This window comes from Athene cunicularia, assembly GCF_003259725.1.
Source record: "Athene cunicularia isolate RWA chromosome 1 unlocalized genomic scaffold, athCun1 chr1_part1, whole genome shotgun sequence".
Classification (NCBI taxonomy): domain Eukaryota; kingdom Metazoa; phylum Chordata; class Aves; order Strigiformes; family Strigidae; genus Athene; species Athene cunicularia.
The window spans coordinates 94370789-94388165 of NW_020799091.1; the positions used below are offsets into that span (position 1 = coordinate 94370789).

At 43.4% G+C, this 17377-nt stretch overlaps 1 protein-coding gene across 4 annotated transcripts in view; it reads left to right on the forward strand.

Annotated features, from left to right (window-relative positions):
• TMPRSS3 (transmembrane serine protease 3) overlaps window positions 1-17377 on the forward strand; it is a 37278-nt gene that overhangs the window by 398 nt on the left and 19503 nt on the right. For 3 of the 4 annotated variants that reach the window (XR_003399403.1, XR_003399404.1, XM_026858411.1), the window contains exons 2-12: window positions 1169-1313; window positions 3291-3401; window positions 4280-4396; window positions 6189-6312; window positions 7356-7481; window positions 8231-8274; window positions 9039-9204; window positions 10721-10890; window positions 12560-12655; window positions 13795-13937; window positions 15499-15651. Coding sequence is in view for 2 of the 4 variants with exons in the window: in XM_026858411.1 (XP_026714212.1) it covers window positions 1169-1313; window positions 3291-3401; window positions 4280-4396; window positions 6189-6312; window positions 7356-7481; window positions 8231-8274; window positions 9039-9204; window positions 10721-10890; window positions 12560-12655; window positions 13795-13937; window positions 15499-15651 (1395 nt within the window). In the remaining 2 variants the exon portion in view is untranslated. Of the gene's footprint in view, window positions 1-1168; window positions 1314-3290; window positions 3402-4279; window positions 4397-6188; window positions 6313-7355; window positions 7482-8230; window positions 8275-9038; window positions 9205-10720; window positions 10891-12559; window positions 12656-13794; window positions 13938-15498; window positions 15652-17377 lie in introns of those variants that run through there. The other variant, XM_026858427.1, reaches the window with a different exon arrangement.

The following is a 17377-nucleotide window of genomic DNA, read 5'->3' on the forward strand; positions in this document are numbered from 1 at the left end:
TTTTTGACTGAAAGGTTAAAAGATATTCCAGCTGACTTAAAAACACAGTGTCACAGACAAAATGTATTTTTTCCCTAAAATGTGTCATTGTGAGCATTTTCTGGGACTGAATCTGCGAACACACTGCTTTTACATCTTACCAGCACCACTATCTTTAATAAACTTGGACCTATTTCACAACACTGTGAGTTCAAAAGTCTGAATCCTTTTGCCGGTGATGGTGTGCAGAAGCAGAGTCAGAAATTAACATTTCAAATCTATTTATCTTGAATCCTAGTGTGGCCTGTTTTAATTGTTTTTCACTGTGTAGAAAGCAATCAAAGGTTTTCTGGAGTAAAATGTGGTGGGCTGCTGCATGAGGATCCTGTCAGGTGCTGTGCAGGTGTCATACACTTTTTAGTTTTTCTCTTGTTTCCTATTGCAATTAAGGAGCAGGGGATGGATTCACACCCCCAGTGTGAGTTATTAAAAGTAGCTACCAGTGCTTAGACAAATTTGGGCAAAAATTAACTTCAGTAGCTTGCTGGTAAATTAATTGTAAGCTCCTCTCATGAATGTCGAGTGCATAACTTAATGTACTGCATCCAGCTTTGGAGTCCTCAGCACAGAAAAGACATGGACCTGTTGGAGCGGGTCCAGAGGAGGCCACAAAAATGATCAGAGGGATGGAATACCTCTCCTGTGAGGACAGGCTGAGAGAGTTGAGGTTGTTCAGCCTGGAGAAGAGAAGGCTGCAGGAAGACCTTATTGTGGCCTTTTGGTACTTAAAGGGAGTTTATAAGAAAGATGGGAACAAACTTTTTAGCAGGGCCTGTTGCAATAGGACCAGGGGTAATGGTTTTAGACTGAAAGAGTGTAGATTTAGACTAGATACAGGAATAATTTTTTTTTTACAATGACGATGGCGAAACACTGGAACAGGTTTCCCAGAGAGGTGGTAGATGCTTCACCCCTGGAAACATTCAAAGCCAGATTGGATGGGGCTCTGAGCAACCTGATCTAGTTGAAGTCGTCCCTACTCTGGGGGGGGGGGGGGGCGCAGGGCACACGGTGACTAGATGATCTTTAAATGTCTCTTCAAACCCGAATGATTCTCTGATTCTATGATAACATTTTACAAGGAGATTATCTTTTTGTTTGTTTGGGTTTTTTTCTCCTGTTGAGTCAGGTACAAGAGACAAATCCCACTACTGGAAGTCCTGAAATCATCTCTATTACAGAAGATGAACCGCCAGTACCAGAAATTCAGTTTTCCTTCAAAAGATTTTTCTTCATACCACAAGCAAACGTGGACCCCAGCGCAGATGGACCTGGTAGGGATACTGCACAGCTTTTTGACCTTTGGAATCTAAATGGCTATGTAGGTCTTTAGCCTTGCAAAACTATGCTTGCACACTCATTCAGAGAAAGCAGTCACCTAGAGGAAGAAGAAACACAACCTCGTTCCCCCAGCAGTGAGTTTTACCAGCATATTAACAGGTGATGACATCCTGTGTCTGCTTGCCTATGCAAGCATTTTTCACAGACAGATTATTCACACCCTTCAGCCACAAAGCAAATATTTGCCCACACTTTTCAGACACATTTTTAAATGACTTATTTGAAATTTTACAAACCTGGAAATTGGTCCATTAAAAAACTGAGTATACAATACAGCAGCCTTGGAGGAATAGCATGCATGTTTGTTACTTCCCATAGTTTTCATGGCAAAAACCCCCATGAACTTCAACAGAGGCAGGCTGATCATCAAGGATGAAGATAGAGCAATTTAATTTTCTAGTCCATTAGCTACTACAGCTGTCTAAGATTTTTGGCATACCAGGCATCATTGCCAAAACCAGTTACTCAGCTGCTGCTGAGAGAGTCTGTGTAGGCTGAGATTTACTTGTGATTCTATAAACACTGTGAGACGCTCCTCATCTTTGACTGATTGTGTCTGCCAATCTCAGATTCAGGGCTTGAAGAATGAGGGGTGAAGAGCTGCATGAATTAAAACTGAAGACAAGGTTCTGCCAGCTCCTGTATGCACTCATGACCAAGCTGTGTATGCTATTTACCCATAGTTTGTCCTTTGTATATCAGAATACATTTGAAACAAGTAAAACACTCATTATATTCAGTGGAATCTGTTGTCTTCCAGAGTGACAATACCTCTAAATTGAGGTCAGGTATGGAGGTGGTTGGTGAGCAGGACTGGTCCAGCTCATGAAATGTATTCAGAATTTACTACTGATGCATATTTTAACTTCAGATGCATCTTTTTTCCATGAAAACTCAAAACTCACCCTTGAGCCATTGCTCAATTCTCTCCTTGTTTTTACAGCAAATCTTTAAACAGATCACCTTTTCCCACAATTTTCAAGACTAGTTTGGGAGTCCTTTTTTTTTTTTTCAAATTTATCTTTCTATCATTTTTAGTTAACCTTGTTTCCAAGTCCAAAAGAACCACTGACTTTCCTTCTCCTTGTCTTGAACACCTATTTACTAACTAGTCTTGTCTTTTTCCAATATCCTTGCTCCTGTTCAAATCTTTAGGTTCCTCTTATTTGTTTCCATGCCTCTCTTACCCCAACTCTGGAGGAATGCATTGTACATGGGACTTAGCTCCCTGGTGCACAAGGCTTCCAGTCTCATCCCAGGATTTCTATTGTCCTGGACACAATGTTCAGAGCAGCATCCAGCTGGGGCTACAGCTGGAGGGAGCACTGGGACCATAGGCTCGGTACTGGCAAGAGACAGGGGTCATCACAGACAGGAACGGTTATAAGGAGGAGACTCAAACTAGTTCATTCTTTGCTGCTTCCACTGAAAGAATTTATTCATCCACCTGAGCTTTTTGAAGTCTTCAGAGAGTAAACCTGTACCCTGCATGCAGGTTTGATTACACAAACAGGTCTGAATTTCATTTTCATACTGGAACTCACATTTTCAGGAGAGGTGCTCGTATACTTCTAAAGCGTGCAGTGTGATGTAGCCCACAAGAATAAAAATTTAGAGCTCATATTCTTAATTGTGTTGAGGACAGGCCAGGTGCTCTGTAAGGGCACAATGCAGATCCCTCATGAGGCAAAGGCTGAAGGGGTGTCTGAGAGCACCAGCCAGCTACAAAGCACTTGGAACCTTCTCAGCCCCTGAGCTGGGGGAATCCGAACCCCTGTGGGTCAGCTCAGCTCAGCTCCTGAATGCAGGGGTTATTACTGCCATCTAGTTTAATATCTGATAAATCTTTCTCATTGCAAATTCAAGCTGGTTTAACTTCACAAAAGTTGTTCTCTCTGTTTGGTTTCTAGGAGATATTGAACCACCTTCGATGTGCCATGTTTTTCTCTCCCTAAAATACTTTCCATATATCTGTGGTTTCTTCCTTGCAGTAATACTAGCAGTTGCCATTGGCCTGGGTGGTGAGTACAATTAGTTATTCATTAAGTTCTCGCTTAACCATTCAAATGCTTAATTTTTCATGAGCCCTTTGCTTATAATGGAATTAAACTGCTACTGCAGCTTGTTTGCTGAACTAAAAAATCTTGTTGATGTGATGGCTTCAAATTTTATTTACATGTAGGGATAAAATAGATCTGGCACTCAAGAAAGGATTGTTGTAATCTTTACAACACTGGGAAATCTGCACCTCCAGGAAACTTTTCTCTAGTAAAACTTCACCAGTTCCTCTCGGGTGGTGAGCTAAGAGCTTGGAAACCGGGAGAGGCTTCAGGCAGCACATGCCATAATTTTGTCCTGTAATTCATTTCTCTAAGCAAGTTCATTTTCAAAGAATTAAAGAACTTTCCCCTATCACAAAAAACTTCTACAAAGGAAACAAAAACACAGCATGAGTTTAGTTGTGGCTGGAAAGTGTGACCTGCCCAGGTCTAGGAGCCATATGTGTTGATGCTAGAGGAGTGCCTTCACAGCTGCAACAGGGATAAGCTTGCAGGTGGTTGAGGCATCAGCCAAATTTTGCAGGTGTCTCCTTGCTTTGCTGCTGAGGGGCTGAGGCACCAGCCAGAAACTTGCTCTGGAGTGAAATATAAACTGGGTAGAGGGAGCTGGGAAGGAGTCAGCACAGACAGCAAGGCTGACTCATCCTACAAGTCATTACTAATGGATGAGTTTAGCAGCACCATGCAGCAACCTTCAGGTTGTATTTCAAAAGTTCCTAGAGTACAGGAGTTGTCTTTTTGTTAGCAAGACAGAAATCTGGCCAGATAATGGAAGTTAGATGTGTTAAATTAATATCCAAATGTGTTCTCATCACCCTGTTTTCTTTCATTCTTGTTAGTCCAATACAACTGCATTGGGAAGTTCCGCTGCCGATCATCCTTTAAGTGTATCCAGAAAACAGCCAGGTGCAACGGTGTCTTCAACTGTAAAGAAGGGGAGGATGAGTACGGATGTGGTAATTTATATTTGATTATAAATCCCACCTACCTCCTCCTGTAGCATCTGGCATCTTATCAAGAAATGCATGTTGTAAAGAGTTTGTGTGAGACAAGAGAGATACTGACGGTTTATCTAAATCACTACTTCAGAGGAACAATTTCTCTGAGGTATTGATTTAGAGTTTATGAGAAATCACACTGCTCTTAAGACGTATGTGAATGATTTCTGAATATTGCTAGTGCCATATCGAGCATGTTTCTCTATTAGAAGTCTAGATGTTTTTTGACTGCTAGTATTTCCTCTGCCTGCAAGTTATAACATCATTGCCTTATAGTGTGTATATACAGCACTCTCTGTAGACACTGGCACACAGTTGTACTGTGTTGGTTTTGAAGATTGCAAAAGCCCATTATGGGAGAGACCAGCACTGCCTTTTGTGAATTGAGTACCACAGAGTTTGCTTCTTCCTGTGTGAAATGCATGCCCCCATGTCTGAGTTTCTGAGTAAGGGTTTTGGGCATCAGAGGGCCATTTTAAGTGGTCCCTTCTTGTCCTGTGCTATGGAAGATGACTGTGGTGTTTGCAGCCACTGCAGAGAAAGCACTCTAATATTAGTAAAGAGAATAACTGATTTTTAGATCAGTGCATTTGTAATTCTGACTTGTGTACCTATGTGTGAGGAGGCAGCACAGCTTTCTATCTGTGCAATACAAGGAATGACAAGAACCATGAGCTTCTGGCCCAGCTAACCCCTCACAATACTTTCAACCTTTGGCATGTTTTCCCCAGGGAGGCTTCAGGCCTCTGTGGAGCCTGTGGGCAATGTGTCTGCTTTTCTTGTGTGCCTTTGCAATGCCATAACCCCAGCCTATGGGCACACTGCACCTGTCCATCAGTGACCGTGTGCGTGGCCTCCCTTCTCCCTGGGAAGACCATGTAGACGTGTCCTTTCCCAGGTCAAGGTGCCTCCTGCTCATCTGAGGCTCTGTGGACTGGCAGCAGCTTGGTGCAGGGGTGGGGAGGACATGGCGACATGCAGGACAAAGGGACCATGGGTGATGGCTCTGTACCTGGGCCTCCTGCAGTGTTTCCCCATCAGTCTCTTGGATGGAGGCAGCACAGCTTGCAGCAGTGCTGGCTCCATGGGGTGGCTCAGCCCTGTGGTCGTCAACAAGGAAGGGTTGTGCTGAGCAGAGTCAGACTGGTGCAGGGAGGGAGTTCTTGGGAGCTGAGCTCCCAAACTGTGCATCTCTCCTCTCCCCAGCCTTTACGTGCTGATCAGCTCAGACATGCCAGCATCATTTCAGCAGAGGGAAGCAGGTAGGACACTCCATGGGAGCCCGGGGCCATCTGGGTGCAAGTGCATGCACCTCTCTGACTGTGCTGTGCTGTGCTGTACAGGAGGTGCCAACCACTCTTCATCACTTATCTTGACTGTAGGTTTTCTCGGTGCCAAGCACCTGCCACTCCAACTTACTGCAGTCAGCAAGTCTTGCTTAGGCTTACTGGAGGGCAAGTGTACTGGGTCTGGCTGAGCAGTATTACAGCTAGCATCCCCTACCCATTCCATTAACATAGACTTCTTTCTCCTGGCTGTGCTAGCTCAGCATACCTTAATTTCCTTCCTTAAGGGGGGGCGGGGAAGCACAGAAAAGTTCTATCAAAGGATTCAAGTGATGAAAAAGACAAGTAGTTAAAACTCAGTGAGCGAAGAAATATAGATGTCACGGTGGTGCACTGACATTGTTGTGTACCTGTTGGTTCTTCTTCACAATTCACTCAGACTTTTCTTCTCCTGAATCTCAAAGTCAGGTTGAGTGGCAAGAAAGCAGTGCTGCAAGTGTTCACTTCTGGATCCTGGCGAACAGTCTGCTCTGATGACTGGAAAGCAGAATATGGAAATACTACCTGCAAACACCTGGGTTTCTCAAGGTATGAACACAAAATGGAAGAAAGTTTACACGGCATTTTGAACAAACTCTGAGGTTTTTAAACTTTCTAATGAAACCATGTATTAGTCTGTGCTTTAAAAGAAAAAAAGACAACAATCCACCTTTGTGAATGATATGGTTGAGAAGATTTGGAATTATGTGGGAAATAGTCCTGAATACTTGTGTACTGCAAATACCATTTATTACTGCTATAAATCCTGAATGATGGCTAAATACAATGGTTTGGTTAAATCTTCCCTATGATGTCCAGGTGCCTGAATCCTGCTTCTCTTTCTAGTGGTTAACAGCCTCTCAGAAAGGCATTAAAAAACATAAGAGCTTTTCCAATTTCTTTTACTTCCTCTGTAGGAAAATTTTATATACAATTCACGTCATGACATCTGTTAGGATTTGAGGTCCACCTCACAATTAGAGAAAAACCTGGCAAGGTGATTCTTACTGGATTGATCCCATTTCTGGAAAACACCATTTCTTTCACAAACCTTCACACAATTGGGAAAGAGTTTGAAGTTGTGACTTGCAGTGATGCTCTGTTATTTATTACAATGGCATCTTTCTGATTTGTGCACATTATAGTTAGCAGTATAAAGTTTCTTTAAATAAATTCTTGTTGCCTTTAGGCTAAAATACATCTTAATTGTTAAACAAAAAAGACAAGAAAAACTTACAAACTATTCATCCTCCCTGCTGCAAAATGTAACTCTAGAAAAAGGAGACAATGAGCTTGTTAGTGCATCAGGAAATGTGCCAGCCAGTTACAATAAAAGCTTTATTACAATATTAGAATTAAAATTTACTTTCTCTGCAAGCTAAATGTCTCTCAGCATGTGTGACTTCCACACATGATTACGGCAAAAATACATGCACATTGTAAGAAGTGTTTCTTGGGGAGGATAGGATTACTTTGTCAGAACCCGATTATTGTGGTTTCTACACTGGGTTTTCATTAGCAGAACCGCTGAATTATTTAAATAGATTACTGAAATGCTGTCTGAGGAAGCTGTGTTTATGGTTTATTTGCAGTTACGTGAGTTCAGGTTACCTGCCTGTGGCTGCAGTTGAAAAACAGTTTCAAAGACATTTTGTATCCCTTAGCCACTGGTTATCAGCTGATCAAGTGACATCTCTGCACAATGCAACAAACCTCAGGTATGCCTCAGCTTGTTCATCCTGGCAGAAAGAGAGCAATCAATAGAAGGAGAATTGTTAAAACTTGAGATTGTAGCCTATTTTTTCAGGCATGTAGTACTTTGGAAGTGGTTGGTATTGTTATGCATTATAGACCAAGGTTTAGTAGCAGTCTTGCTGGAGTATAAATTGAGAGTCGGATCCAATGCCCATTAAAATCAACAAAGGCTTTAAAATGAGCTATTTGAAAAGCCTATTTGTCCCATTTTTTTTTTTTTTTTTTTTTTTCAAATGGATAGACACCAGGCACTTATCTTTCTCCATTGTGAAGCTGTTTGTTTCAGTTTACAGATCCCTAGTTATTTCCCAGTGGGTTTATAAACCCTTCATGGTCCATTTCTTCCTCCTGACAATTGCTTATTTTCCTTAGTTACCTTTCACTGAGAAGCAAACTATGTATCCAAGGAGACTACAGATCACATGTTGAAAATTGCTGATGAGCCTCCCCTTGTGGAAGAGTGAACCAACCACTCTTCAGCAGGGCAGCATATGGTCTGCAGGCTCCTGCTGGTGTTTAGGTTCCTAATTTAAGTATTTCAGCTAAATGCTCTGAGCGGACTGGATGAGTACGTGACTTTGCACCTTTTTCAATATATGAGTTACTTATATTTACCTACACATAGCAGTACAGGGATATGACACAATATTTAAAAAAAAAAAACCCAGTATTTGTGAATTGGAACTAATACTGCACTGTCTTTTCATCTTAGAGAGGAATGCACTTCTGGCAATGTGATCATCTTAAAATGTTTGGGTAAGAATAAGGAAAAGTGAAAATAAAATCAGAAACTCTCCGTCTTCATCCACTGCATGACAAGAAATGGGAGGAATTGTGTACTTTGGGCATACTATGCCATCAGTTTATCACACCAAAGAAAAATTACATTTCTTATATAAAATTTAAAAGAATTTCAGAAGTGAGAATAGGCTGGTAAGGCAGATTGGGAGCATCAAGTAGCAGGGGCATTTTGGTGAGAATCACAGTAGGAAGTAAACATCTAAGGATTGTGAGTTGAGTCCGTGGATTGATACTGTAATTCCAAGTCTTTGACATCTCATTAGGGAAAGGGAAATCTGTCCTAACATTTCAACTTTCATCCCACACCTCTCCAAATCGGCTAGTTTTCACAGAGGGATATGAAAATTCAAAAAACAATAGCAAAATAATCACCAGGGAAGACGAGATGTTTCAGCCTGCCTGTGTGCGTCCCTGGGACCCTGTGCGTTTATGAAGGGCAGAACAGGAGGTTTTATAGCTTAGCTGAGCCCTATGTCTGCAGTGGAAAAGATGTGAGCCCCACAGCCCCCATGCCATCTGCCAGGCATGATGCTGCAGGGGTGGGAGGGAGGAGGAGCAACTTCTGGGGGCAGCCACAGCTCAAGATGTGGACCATGAGGATGGGGACAGTCCTGCTGCAGAGACATTCCAGCCTCAGCAAGGCTGGGAGTAGAGGGGCTGAAGGTGACCAAAACCATGCCTCTTTTCCTCCACGGACCGTAACCTTTGCTTTCTGGCAGCATGCGGGACGCGGGCCAGCTACGGGCCACGAATTGTGGGGGGCAACGCGGCCTCCCCCCGGCAGTGGCCCTGGCAGGTCAGCCTGCAGTTCCACGGGCACCACCTCTGTGGAGGGTCCGTCATCACCCCACGCTGGATCATCACGGCCGCCCACTGCGTCTACGAGTAAGTCCCTAAATTGTCTTTCTTGGGGTGTCCCACTGACCCGGCTTCAAATGGGTCTGTGTGTGTGGCCCCTCCAGAGGCACGCAGACACACCGTGCTTTCTTTTAAAATATGAACTGCAGTAGTGATTGGGTTATCCTTACTTCATGGTCTTGCTCCATAACATTTAAACCATTTCTATCTCTTCTTGCACGAGTGCAAGACTTTGCTGAAGACTTTATCTCCTGAAGAGAGAATCAGGTCCAAATCAGGGGCCCCAGTTTTCAGATATTCTGGGCGCTCCCAGTTTCCCAGGAAATTGGCTTAAAACAACATCTGAGTGCTAGATATTAGGTATCCTGATCTGAAATTTCTGTACATTGCATGTGAGTTAGCAGCTCAGGAGGAATTTGCACTTGGCTGCTCTGGCACTCTGGAACTCCAAAATAAATTACACAATGCTCTTCAAGTTGACAGGATCAATCCAAGGTAGTAAGTTGCACTATGCTTAGTGCCCACATACTCACTGCTCCTTTTTATGCTACTGAAGTAGTCTTTGAGTTGTAAATAGATGAAATAGATGCTAATCAGTTATTTAGACTCCTCTTCTTTGTGTAATTATAAACATAACCCTCTCATTTATGAAGAGTTGTCTGGTCCTGCAGTCCTGTTTGTTGCTAATAGTGCAGGAGAGCTCTTTTCTCTCTCACAATCTCCAGGCCACTTTCACCAAAGACATTTACACAGCTAAAATGCGATTTGTCTTATCACTTTTAGGCACCCACACCACCAGTGCCTGCTTCTGAGCAAGTCCTGTAGGATGCTTTTATACCCAGTAGAGAGAAGAGATGGAACAGACAACTCCCACTCCTAGATCCTATTTAGAGCCCTGTGTTGCCATAAAAATAATTACTTAGGAATTAAGCATTTTAGGACTTTTGTCCTGAGCTCTGTGCCCCCACAACACAGCTGGTTGTAGTGTGTTCAAAGGCTGATGGGGATGGGAGCTGGCAACACAACCCACATCCCTGGAGCCTTTCCCCAGCTAATCCACTGCTAGCCTGGTGGGGAGAAGGCAAGAGAAGAGGAGCTGCTCGTGTGCTGGAGGCTGAGAGATGTGGCTGCTCATAAACTGGGGTCAGAAGCACTTTCCAGAATGAAAGTCTCTCCCTTGAGAACGCCTTGCCACAAGTGCGGCTGAGCTAGCTGGATGGCTGAGCACGTGTGCCAGGCAGCAGCATCGACTGCTGTGGGGTCATGTAGGAGGACAGACAGGTAGGCCAATTCAGAACTCATGTATCTGTAGGAAGCTGCACAGATAATGTGCCAGTGACCCAGTGCATTACCAAGGTTAGTCACCCTTTACACATCTTTTGAAATTAGATGCCAAACATAGCCAATATTAATAGCTAACAAGTACAGCAGACCGTAGCTATTTGCCTGTAGAGTTTTATGTGGTTTGTAAGCTCAGGAGACAATTAGAAAACCTGAGGATTTTCTTGACAGATTTTCACTCTCTCCTACCTCTTTGTTTCAGCCTGTACTTGCCGAGCTCATGGAGTGTGCAGGTTGGTTTTGTGACTCAGCAAGACAGCCAGGTTCACCCATATTCAGTGGAAAAAATTATATACCATCGAAACTATAAACCCAAGACAATGGGAAATGATATAGCACTGATGAAACTGGCAGCACCGCTTGCTCTCAATGGTAATTCTTTCTGTTAGCTTTCACTTGACTTTCTCGCCTTTCTAGACAAAAGCAAGACGGGTCTTTCCTAGTACTGACAGGGAAATTTCTGTTGGTGCCCTATGCCTGACCCAGGGCAGGTGGATCCCCACTGCCTCTAAAAGCAATGAGAGATGTGCAGCGTAGATGTAGCCAGCCTGCTGCTGTGATGGTGAGGCTGTGATGGTGAGGCAGCAATCCTTGTTCAGATTACACTGGCAGAAAACCCTACCCTCAGTATCAGGAACTCCTCTGTGCTCAGTGTCCAGGCACAGAGAGCAACGGCATGGTCACAGAGCTCTGCAAAATGTTCCCAGTCTGATCTGGTATTGGCTTACTGAAGGTATTTAATAATAGGCAAACATTAACTTTATTCTTTCTAAATATTTTTCCTATCTAAAATAAACGCTCCACCTTATTTTATTTGGAGATTGTGGGGATTTTTATCATGTCCTTTCTGTGAGTGCAGGGAGATCCAGCAGGGTCTAAAGCTGAAATTCAAGCTTAAATTTCAAAGAGAAGAAAAGGCAGTTCAAACACAATGATGCTTTTAAATTAAAAACACTTTTATTTTCTCGCAGGATGCTGCCTACAGCTGACAGTCAATGAATTGAAATAATGTGTAACAATATTGTATGAACTTAAATGATCACCTGCCAATACCTCCTAATCACTGTGAGCTCTCTGCAAAGAGGAGCTGGTGCTCTCTGACACATCTAGATTGTCAGTTCCTAAATAAATTGTCTCGAAATACTTTAAACTCCCACTTTGAATGAAAATTAACCTTGATTTCGTTCTGTTTTGCATCTCAGCTACTGCTGGTTTCTTTTGCTTGGGAATAGGTCTGGAAGGCTGTTAAGAACAGGAAAGGCCCCTCAACTGAGCAAGATACCTGCTATGCCCTGGGGGCAGCCTGGGGGGCTTGGAGGCTCCATACTGGAGCTCAATGCTTTGAGCTGGGATCGTTGCGCTATGGAGAACTGAACCACTAGGAATTGCCCAGTAATACCTTGTATCTTCCCTCCCTCTGCTCAGTGCCAGCTCATCTTGACACATCACAGTTTGTCCCTGCAAGCATCAAACACTGATTATACGGCATGGCATTCTGTGCCCCAGGGCGCAGAGGCACTGAAATGCTATGAACTGATGGGTGGGAAGCAAAGAGCACCCCAGATGTCTTGTTGCCCTTACAGCAGAGCGGAGATGTGCACGTATGGCTCTTTGTACATGACGTGGCACAAAACCTGTTAGGAGGTGCCATGCAGTTGTGCTGTGGTTAACCAAGGTCATTTCTCTCCCTGAGCAGCGTGCCACGGAGTCTTTGATCTGCCCATCACCTGCCTGCATGGCTCATTTTCTGTTCGCTCATTCTTCAATTTAGTGACCTGCCAATACCTCCTTCTGTCACTTCATACTTGAAACTGATTAGTCCTGGTGCAGGTATTGTTTCAAACGTGTGGTATCGGCCATAAGACAAAAGACCTGCAGTACTGCTGGGCTATTTATGTGGGAAGCAGGCGGTGTTCATAACAAGTTGACTGCAAGATTTTACTCAAGTTTTACTGAGGCATATAATTTTTTTTTCTGAATTTTAAAAGCAATTCTCTCTCTCTCCTTTTCTTTTTTTTCTTTTTTTTTTTTTTTTTAATAGGTCACATAGAACCAATTTGTCTGCCTAATTTTGGTGAACAGTTCCCAGAAGGGAAAATGTGTTGGGTATCAGGATGGGGAGCAACTGTGGAAGGAGGTATTTTAAATGGGCTGCTGTTGGTTACACTACATGAAAACATCTCCCATACAGTAAATACAGGATTTGGTTGGAGCATTGTTCAACATTAAGTTTTCTGGGATATCTGGGGGGAAAATAAGACATATTCCTAAATTTTATGCTCATCCTGAACTGCAAAAGTGCTGTACAAACACTTATCACAAAGAATGGATGGGTACACTCTGTGAAAATGCCAAAGATGACATGTAGACAGCAAAACTGTCCACAATGTTGTACTCAGTCTCAGTCAAACAGAATGTCCTTTAAAACTTCAAGCATAGAAAGCACATGAATGCAAGTATCAACCATCCAGTTTTTTTGAGAAAGTGTGTAAGCATTTTCAGGCAAGCAGGTTGATGTAGAAATTGGATCTGTGAATAATGCCATAAAGAGAAGGGAAGAGAAGGGATTTGTGTTGGTTTTGGGTTTTTTTTCCACCATGACTCACAGGTGATGTTAATCAATAATATATACTGAATCACTTCCATGTGAAAATTCTTGAATTCTCAGGTCATTGTTTTTTATCATTCGTCTTTCATTGCATTTAACATGTTCTCATTGTTCGGAGAACAGTACGCTACCTGACCTACGGATAATAGCGAAAGGTAGGAAAAAAATGAAAGCAAGGATTACCACATAAAAAGTCAGCTATAAGTTGACAGTAGACAGTGTGCAAATACTCCCATTTGTCGAGAAGATCCATTCAGACTGAATAAAATAAAATAAATATTTATAAAATAAATGAGATGTTTGCAGATGACTTGTTGACTAACAGAGCAGGGAATAAATTTAAAACAAATTTTGGCACTAGTATTGAAGACTGTCCAACTAGCTCATTATTCTCAATAATTGTCTAGTTTGAAGTAGAAATGTACATATAATGTACAACATTATATTATGTACTGTGATAATCCACAGCTCTATAGAATTGATAGTTACTGGATGCTGTAAGTGATGAGACACTTTGTTGCCTTACTTGTATGTTGTCGTTTTAACTGTATTTCTTTCATCCTTGCTTGCCAATTCTTCATGTACTAAAACCTTTTCCGTTTATAATTAATGTTTAATTTCAAGGATAGAGAGTTTTTTCTTTGTTTTTGTTCTTGTTTTTTTAACAGGTGATACATCTGACACCATGAATTATGCAGGCGTTCCTCTGATTTCTAATGCAATTTGCAATCACAGGGATGTCTACGGTGGGATCATAACTTCTTCAATGCTTTGTGCTGGTTTCCTAAAGGGTGGGGTAGACACCTGCCAGGTATGGAAGTTTCCAAACTGCAATTGTGCTCATTAAGAACAGCAATGGAAAAACATGAGTGATAAGTTATCAGAAGGCACTCCCAGGCTTTTCTTGAGCAAACATTCACTTTTGTGCCATTTACTCTGTTTACCACGAATATCAATCACTGACTGTGCACACATTCACGTGCTACAATTCCCTTCTTATATTTCTTCTGAGGACCATATCTGCTACTTCTGAAGCCAATTTAACTTAAGACTTTTTTTTTTTTTTTTTTTTTTTTTTTTTTTTTTTTTTTTTTTTTTTTTATTGCATGTGCTACAGCATAGTGACAACTCTTTGCCCTGGCTGTGGCCTCTGCACTGCTCTGAATAGCACTGCACTGCACTGTGAGCATCTCTGGAGACTTGTAAGGTGTAGACACCCCTTGGTGAAAAGCAGCCAAAGCATATATCAATAAGAGAAACAGAAGTGTGTGATTTTTGGAAAGAGCAGATTGAGGCAGGGGAAGGAAGAAAGGGAGAGGTGTTTGAGTAACTCAGACAACTGGTAATGACTGTGGGGGAGAGGGGCTCATAGATCATAGTTCATGGATCAGAGGATCCTTCACAACACAGTGTGATGATTCAAAATCACTGTCAGTCATGACAGTGACCACCTTGTGCAGGTCTCATCCCCGTACACACTAATGTGGACTGACTTAACTAGTCACAGATGAAGAGCAAGGGCTGGGGAGGAACTTGATGTTTCCAGACTTGCTCAGTCCCAGTTATGCATGGGACAAGACAAAGCAAAGGGATTAGGTGCACAGAACTTCATTTAATCCCTTGTTTGCACAGCCCCCCTAGCAAGGTGCCTGGCACCAGCACTACACGATGCCTGGGAGAGCTGCACAAAGGCAGCATGCTCAGCATACGGCTCCAAATGACAAACTGAACCCTACACGCCAAAGAGAGGCTTGTTCCAAATTCCCTTTCTTCTGTTGTGCTGGTTCTGATGCTCATAAGGTGAGAAACTGTTTCAGTAAAATAAATTGAGAGTTTTCGTTACTTAGATGTGAGTCTACTGTGTCAAATGTGCCTAGCAAAGTGTCTGGGAAGCACCAGAAAAGCAGCGTGCCAGACTGCGTGCAGGAGCAGGCAGGAAAGGAGGCAGGGTGCAAGCTTGTTGTTGCAACCCTGGGCTCAGCTCAGCTCAATAGCTAGGAGCTTTTTGAGAGAAGCAGCTGTGAGAGACCAAGACCATGGCATGGAGACTGGCATGGAGATGAGACCATGGCATGGAGATGAGCAATGCCCTGCCTGCAGGACGGGCATGCTCCCCAGCACCCAAATGTTGTTTAACAGCAGACTTCAACATTGATTCTGTGGTACTACACTGCTAACAGGGGAAAGAAAAATATGATCTAACACACATCTCTAAGAAATCTCCAACTTCTGCTGTAACATGTGCTTTTCCCAGGACCCAGAGAACAGGAGACTTTGAATTACTGGACTATGCCTCTCCCTATACTCCCCCAAATAGACGTTCCCCTCCCTTGCTCGGACACTGACATTTGCTTTAATTCTTTGTCCTCCAGGGAGATAGCGGGGGCCCTTTAGCGTGTGAAGATATGAGTATCTGGAAGTTGGTTGGGACCACCAGCTTTGGAGTGGGCTGTGCAGAAAAGAACAAGCCGGGCGTCTACAGTCGAACAACCTCCTTCCTGGGCTGGATACACGAACAGATGGAGGTCTGGTTTTGCCATGTCTCTCCACCTCCAGTTGTTGCTTTGCTCCACCTGTGCCACACAGTGTTTAGCTCATATTTGTCGCAGCTGAGTTGTGTCATACAGACATCTGTGACCCAAGGGAGCGTTTGGGGATCAGGGCAGGTCCGTGGGCTGAGTGCAGGTGTCTTAGCAAGATGTGGGTGGGGGGAGAGAGGGGAGAGGAAGGTGGGAGTGACTGGGGAAGGAGCCTGGAGGTGCAGAGCAGGGAACATGGAGGTGTGAAAGGGCTGAGTAAGGAGATGGGGAGGCAAGGAAAGAAATGCTAGGGGACTTCACCTGAAGCTATGAGGCTGTTATAAAAAAGCCTGCAAAGTGGAAGCTAAGTAAGCCAAAGAAATTGGGGAGGGGGGGGAGACAGTGCTGGTTGGAAGGAGAGGAGAACAGAGGCAAGGAAGTGGGGGGATGCTGCAGCCACCTTCACCTGACCTGAAGGTGATCCACTCTCCAGACACCAGGTCTTCTGCTGTCAGCACCCCTCTAGCACTGCCAGAGAGATAATGGGTTCAGTCAGCTGAGCAGGAGAATTATAGTCCTTCAAGAAGACTCCCCGGCAGGGATCTGTTGCCTAAGCAGAGGCATCTAGAGCCATTTTAGAAACCCCAGGCTGTCCTGCCTGGCTCACAGGCATCCCTGCAGAAGTGCAAGGATCTGCAGCTAGCCCTGGGTTGTATTCAGCATCCCCTTGGGGGTGTCGCAGATACCCCGTGACAGCTCAGGTAGCTATGATAGAGGATCTATGAAAGATCTGAGGCCTTCCAGACCAACTGCTGGAGCTCAGGCAAGTGCACTAAGACGCCCCAAGTGGCATTAGTTAGTGAATTCATGAGGCAAATGAACCATCCTCCCCTGCCCTGCCAGGAGTCCAGACACTCAGCTCAAGGGTAGACACCTACTTAGCTTTGTAGCAAAGCCATCCTAAGCACCAAAGTGTGTGTCCTATCCTGCTCCTCGCAGACAGTGGTGCCGGTGCTGTTATTCCAGCACCCAGTTTGCTGGAATGAATGAATGAATGAATGACTGAATGAATAGCAGTGATGCTCTGACAGCACCAGCAATACAGCCCCCAGCCCTGACAGCTGCCCTTGCCACCGTGATGGCATGTGGGGAAACCACTCCTGCCCCCATCTCATTTGTGAAATACGTGAGACTTCCTCCTCAAACTGAAGTGCCAATATCAAGCATTCACAGACAAAATAAGGTTATGTGTGCAATTTCATTTCAGCCCCCTGCCTGGATACTGTATGACACATACTGTTTTCACACCCTATATTATACATGAAGATTTATGTTATCACATGCTTATCTGTTACTCCACAAAGCTAAAGAAGACAAGATAACATTTCTAAATCTTTAAGACCTCTAATATTACTTTTTTTTTCTTCGCTCCAAATATATATATATATATATATAATTGTGAGTCATTTGCAGACACAGTAGCCCAGACATTTCAGATGAAGAGTTCATATCCAATGAAAGCACAGATCTCCATCATAAAGAAGTGATCAAGGAGAAAAAAAGTACAGCTAAATCAAAAGTACATCTAAATCTTTGTTTAGCTAAATGCAAACATGTTACAGTTTTTCACAGGGACATCCTTCAGATGCAAGCATTAATTCATCAATTTATTCTCTTAGAAAGGATTTTAAACTGCAGCGTAGAAACTCAGACTCTTTTTCATGGACTCTGA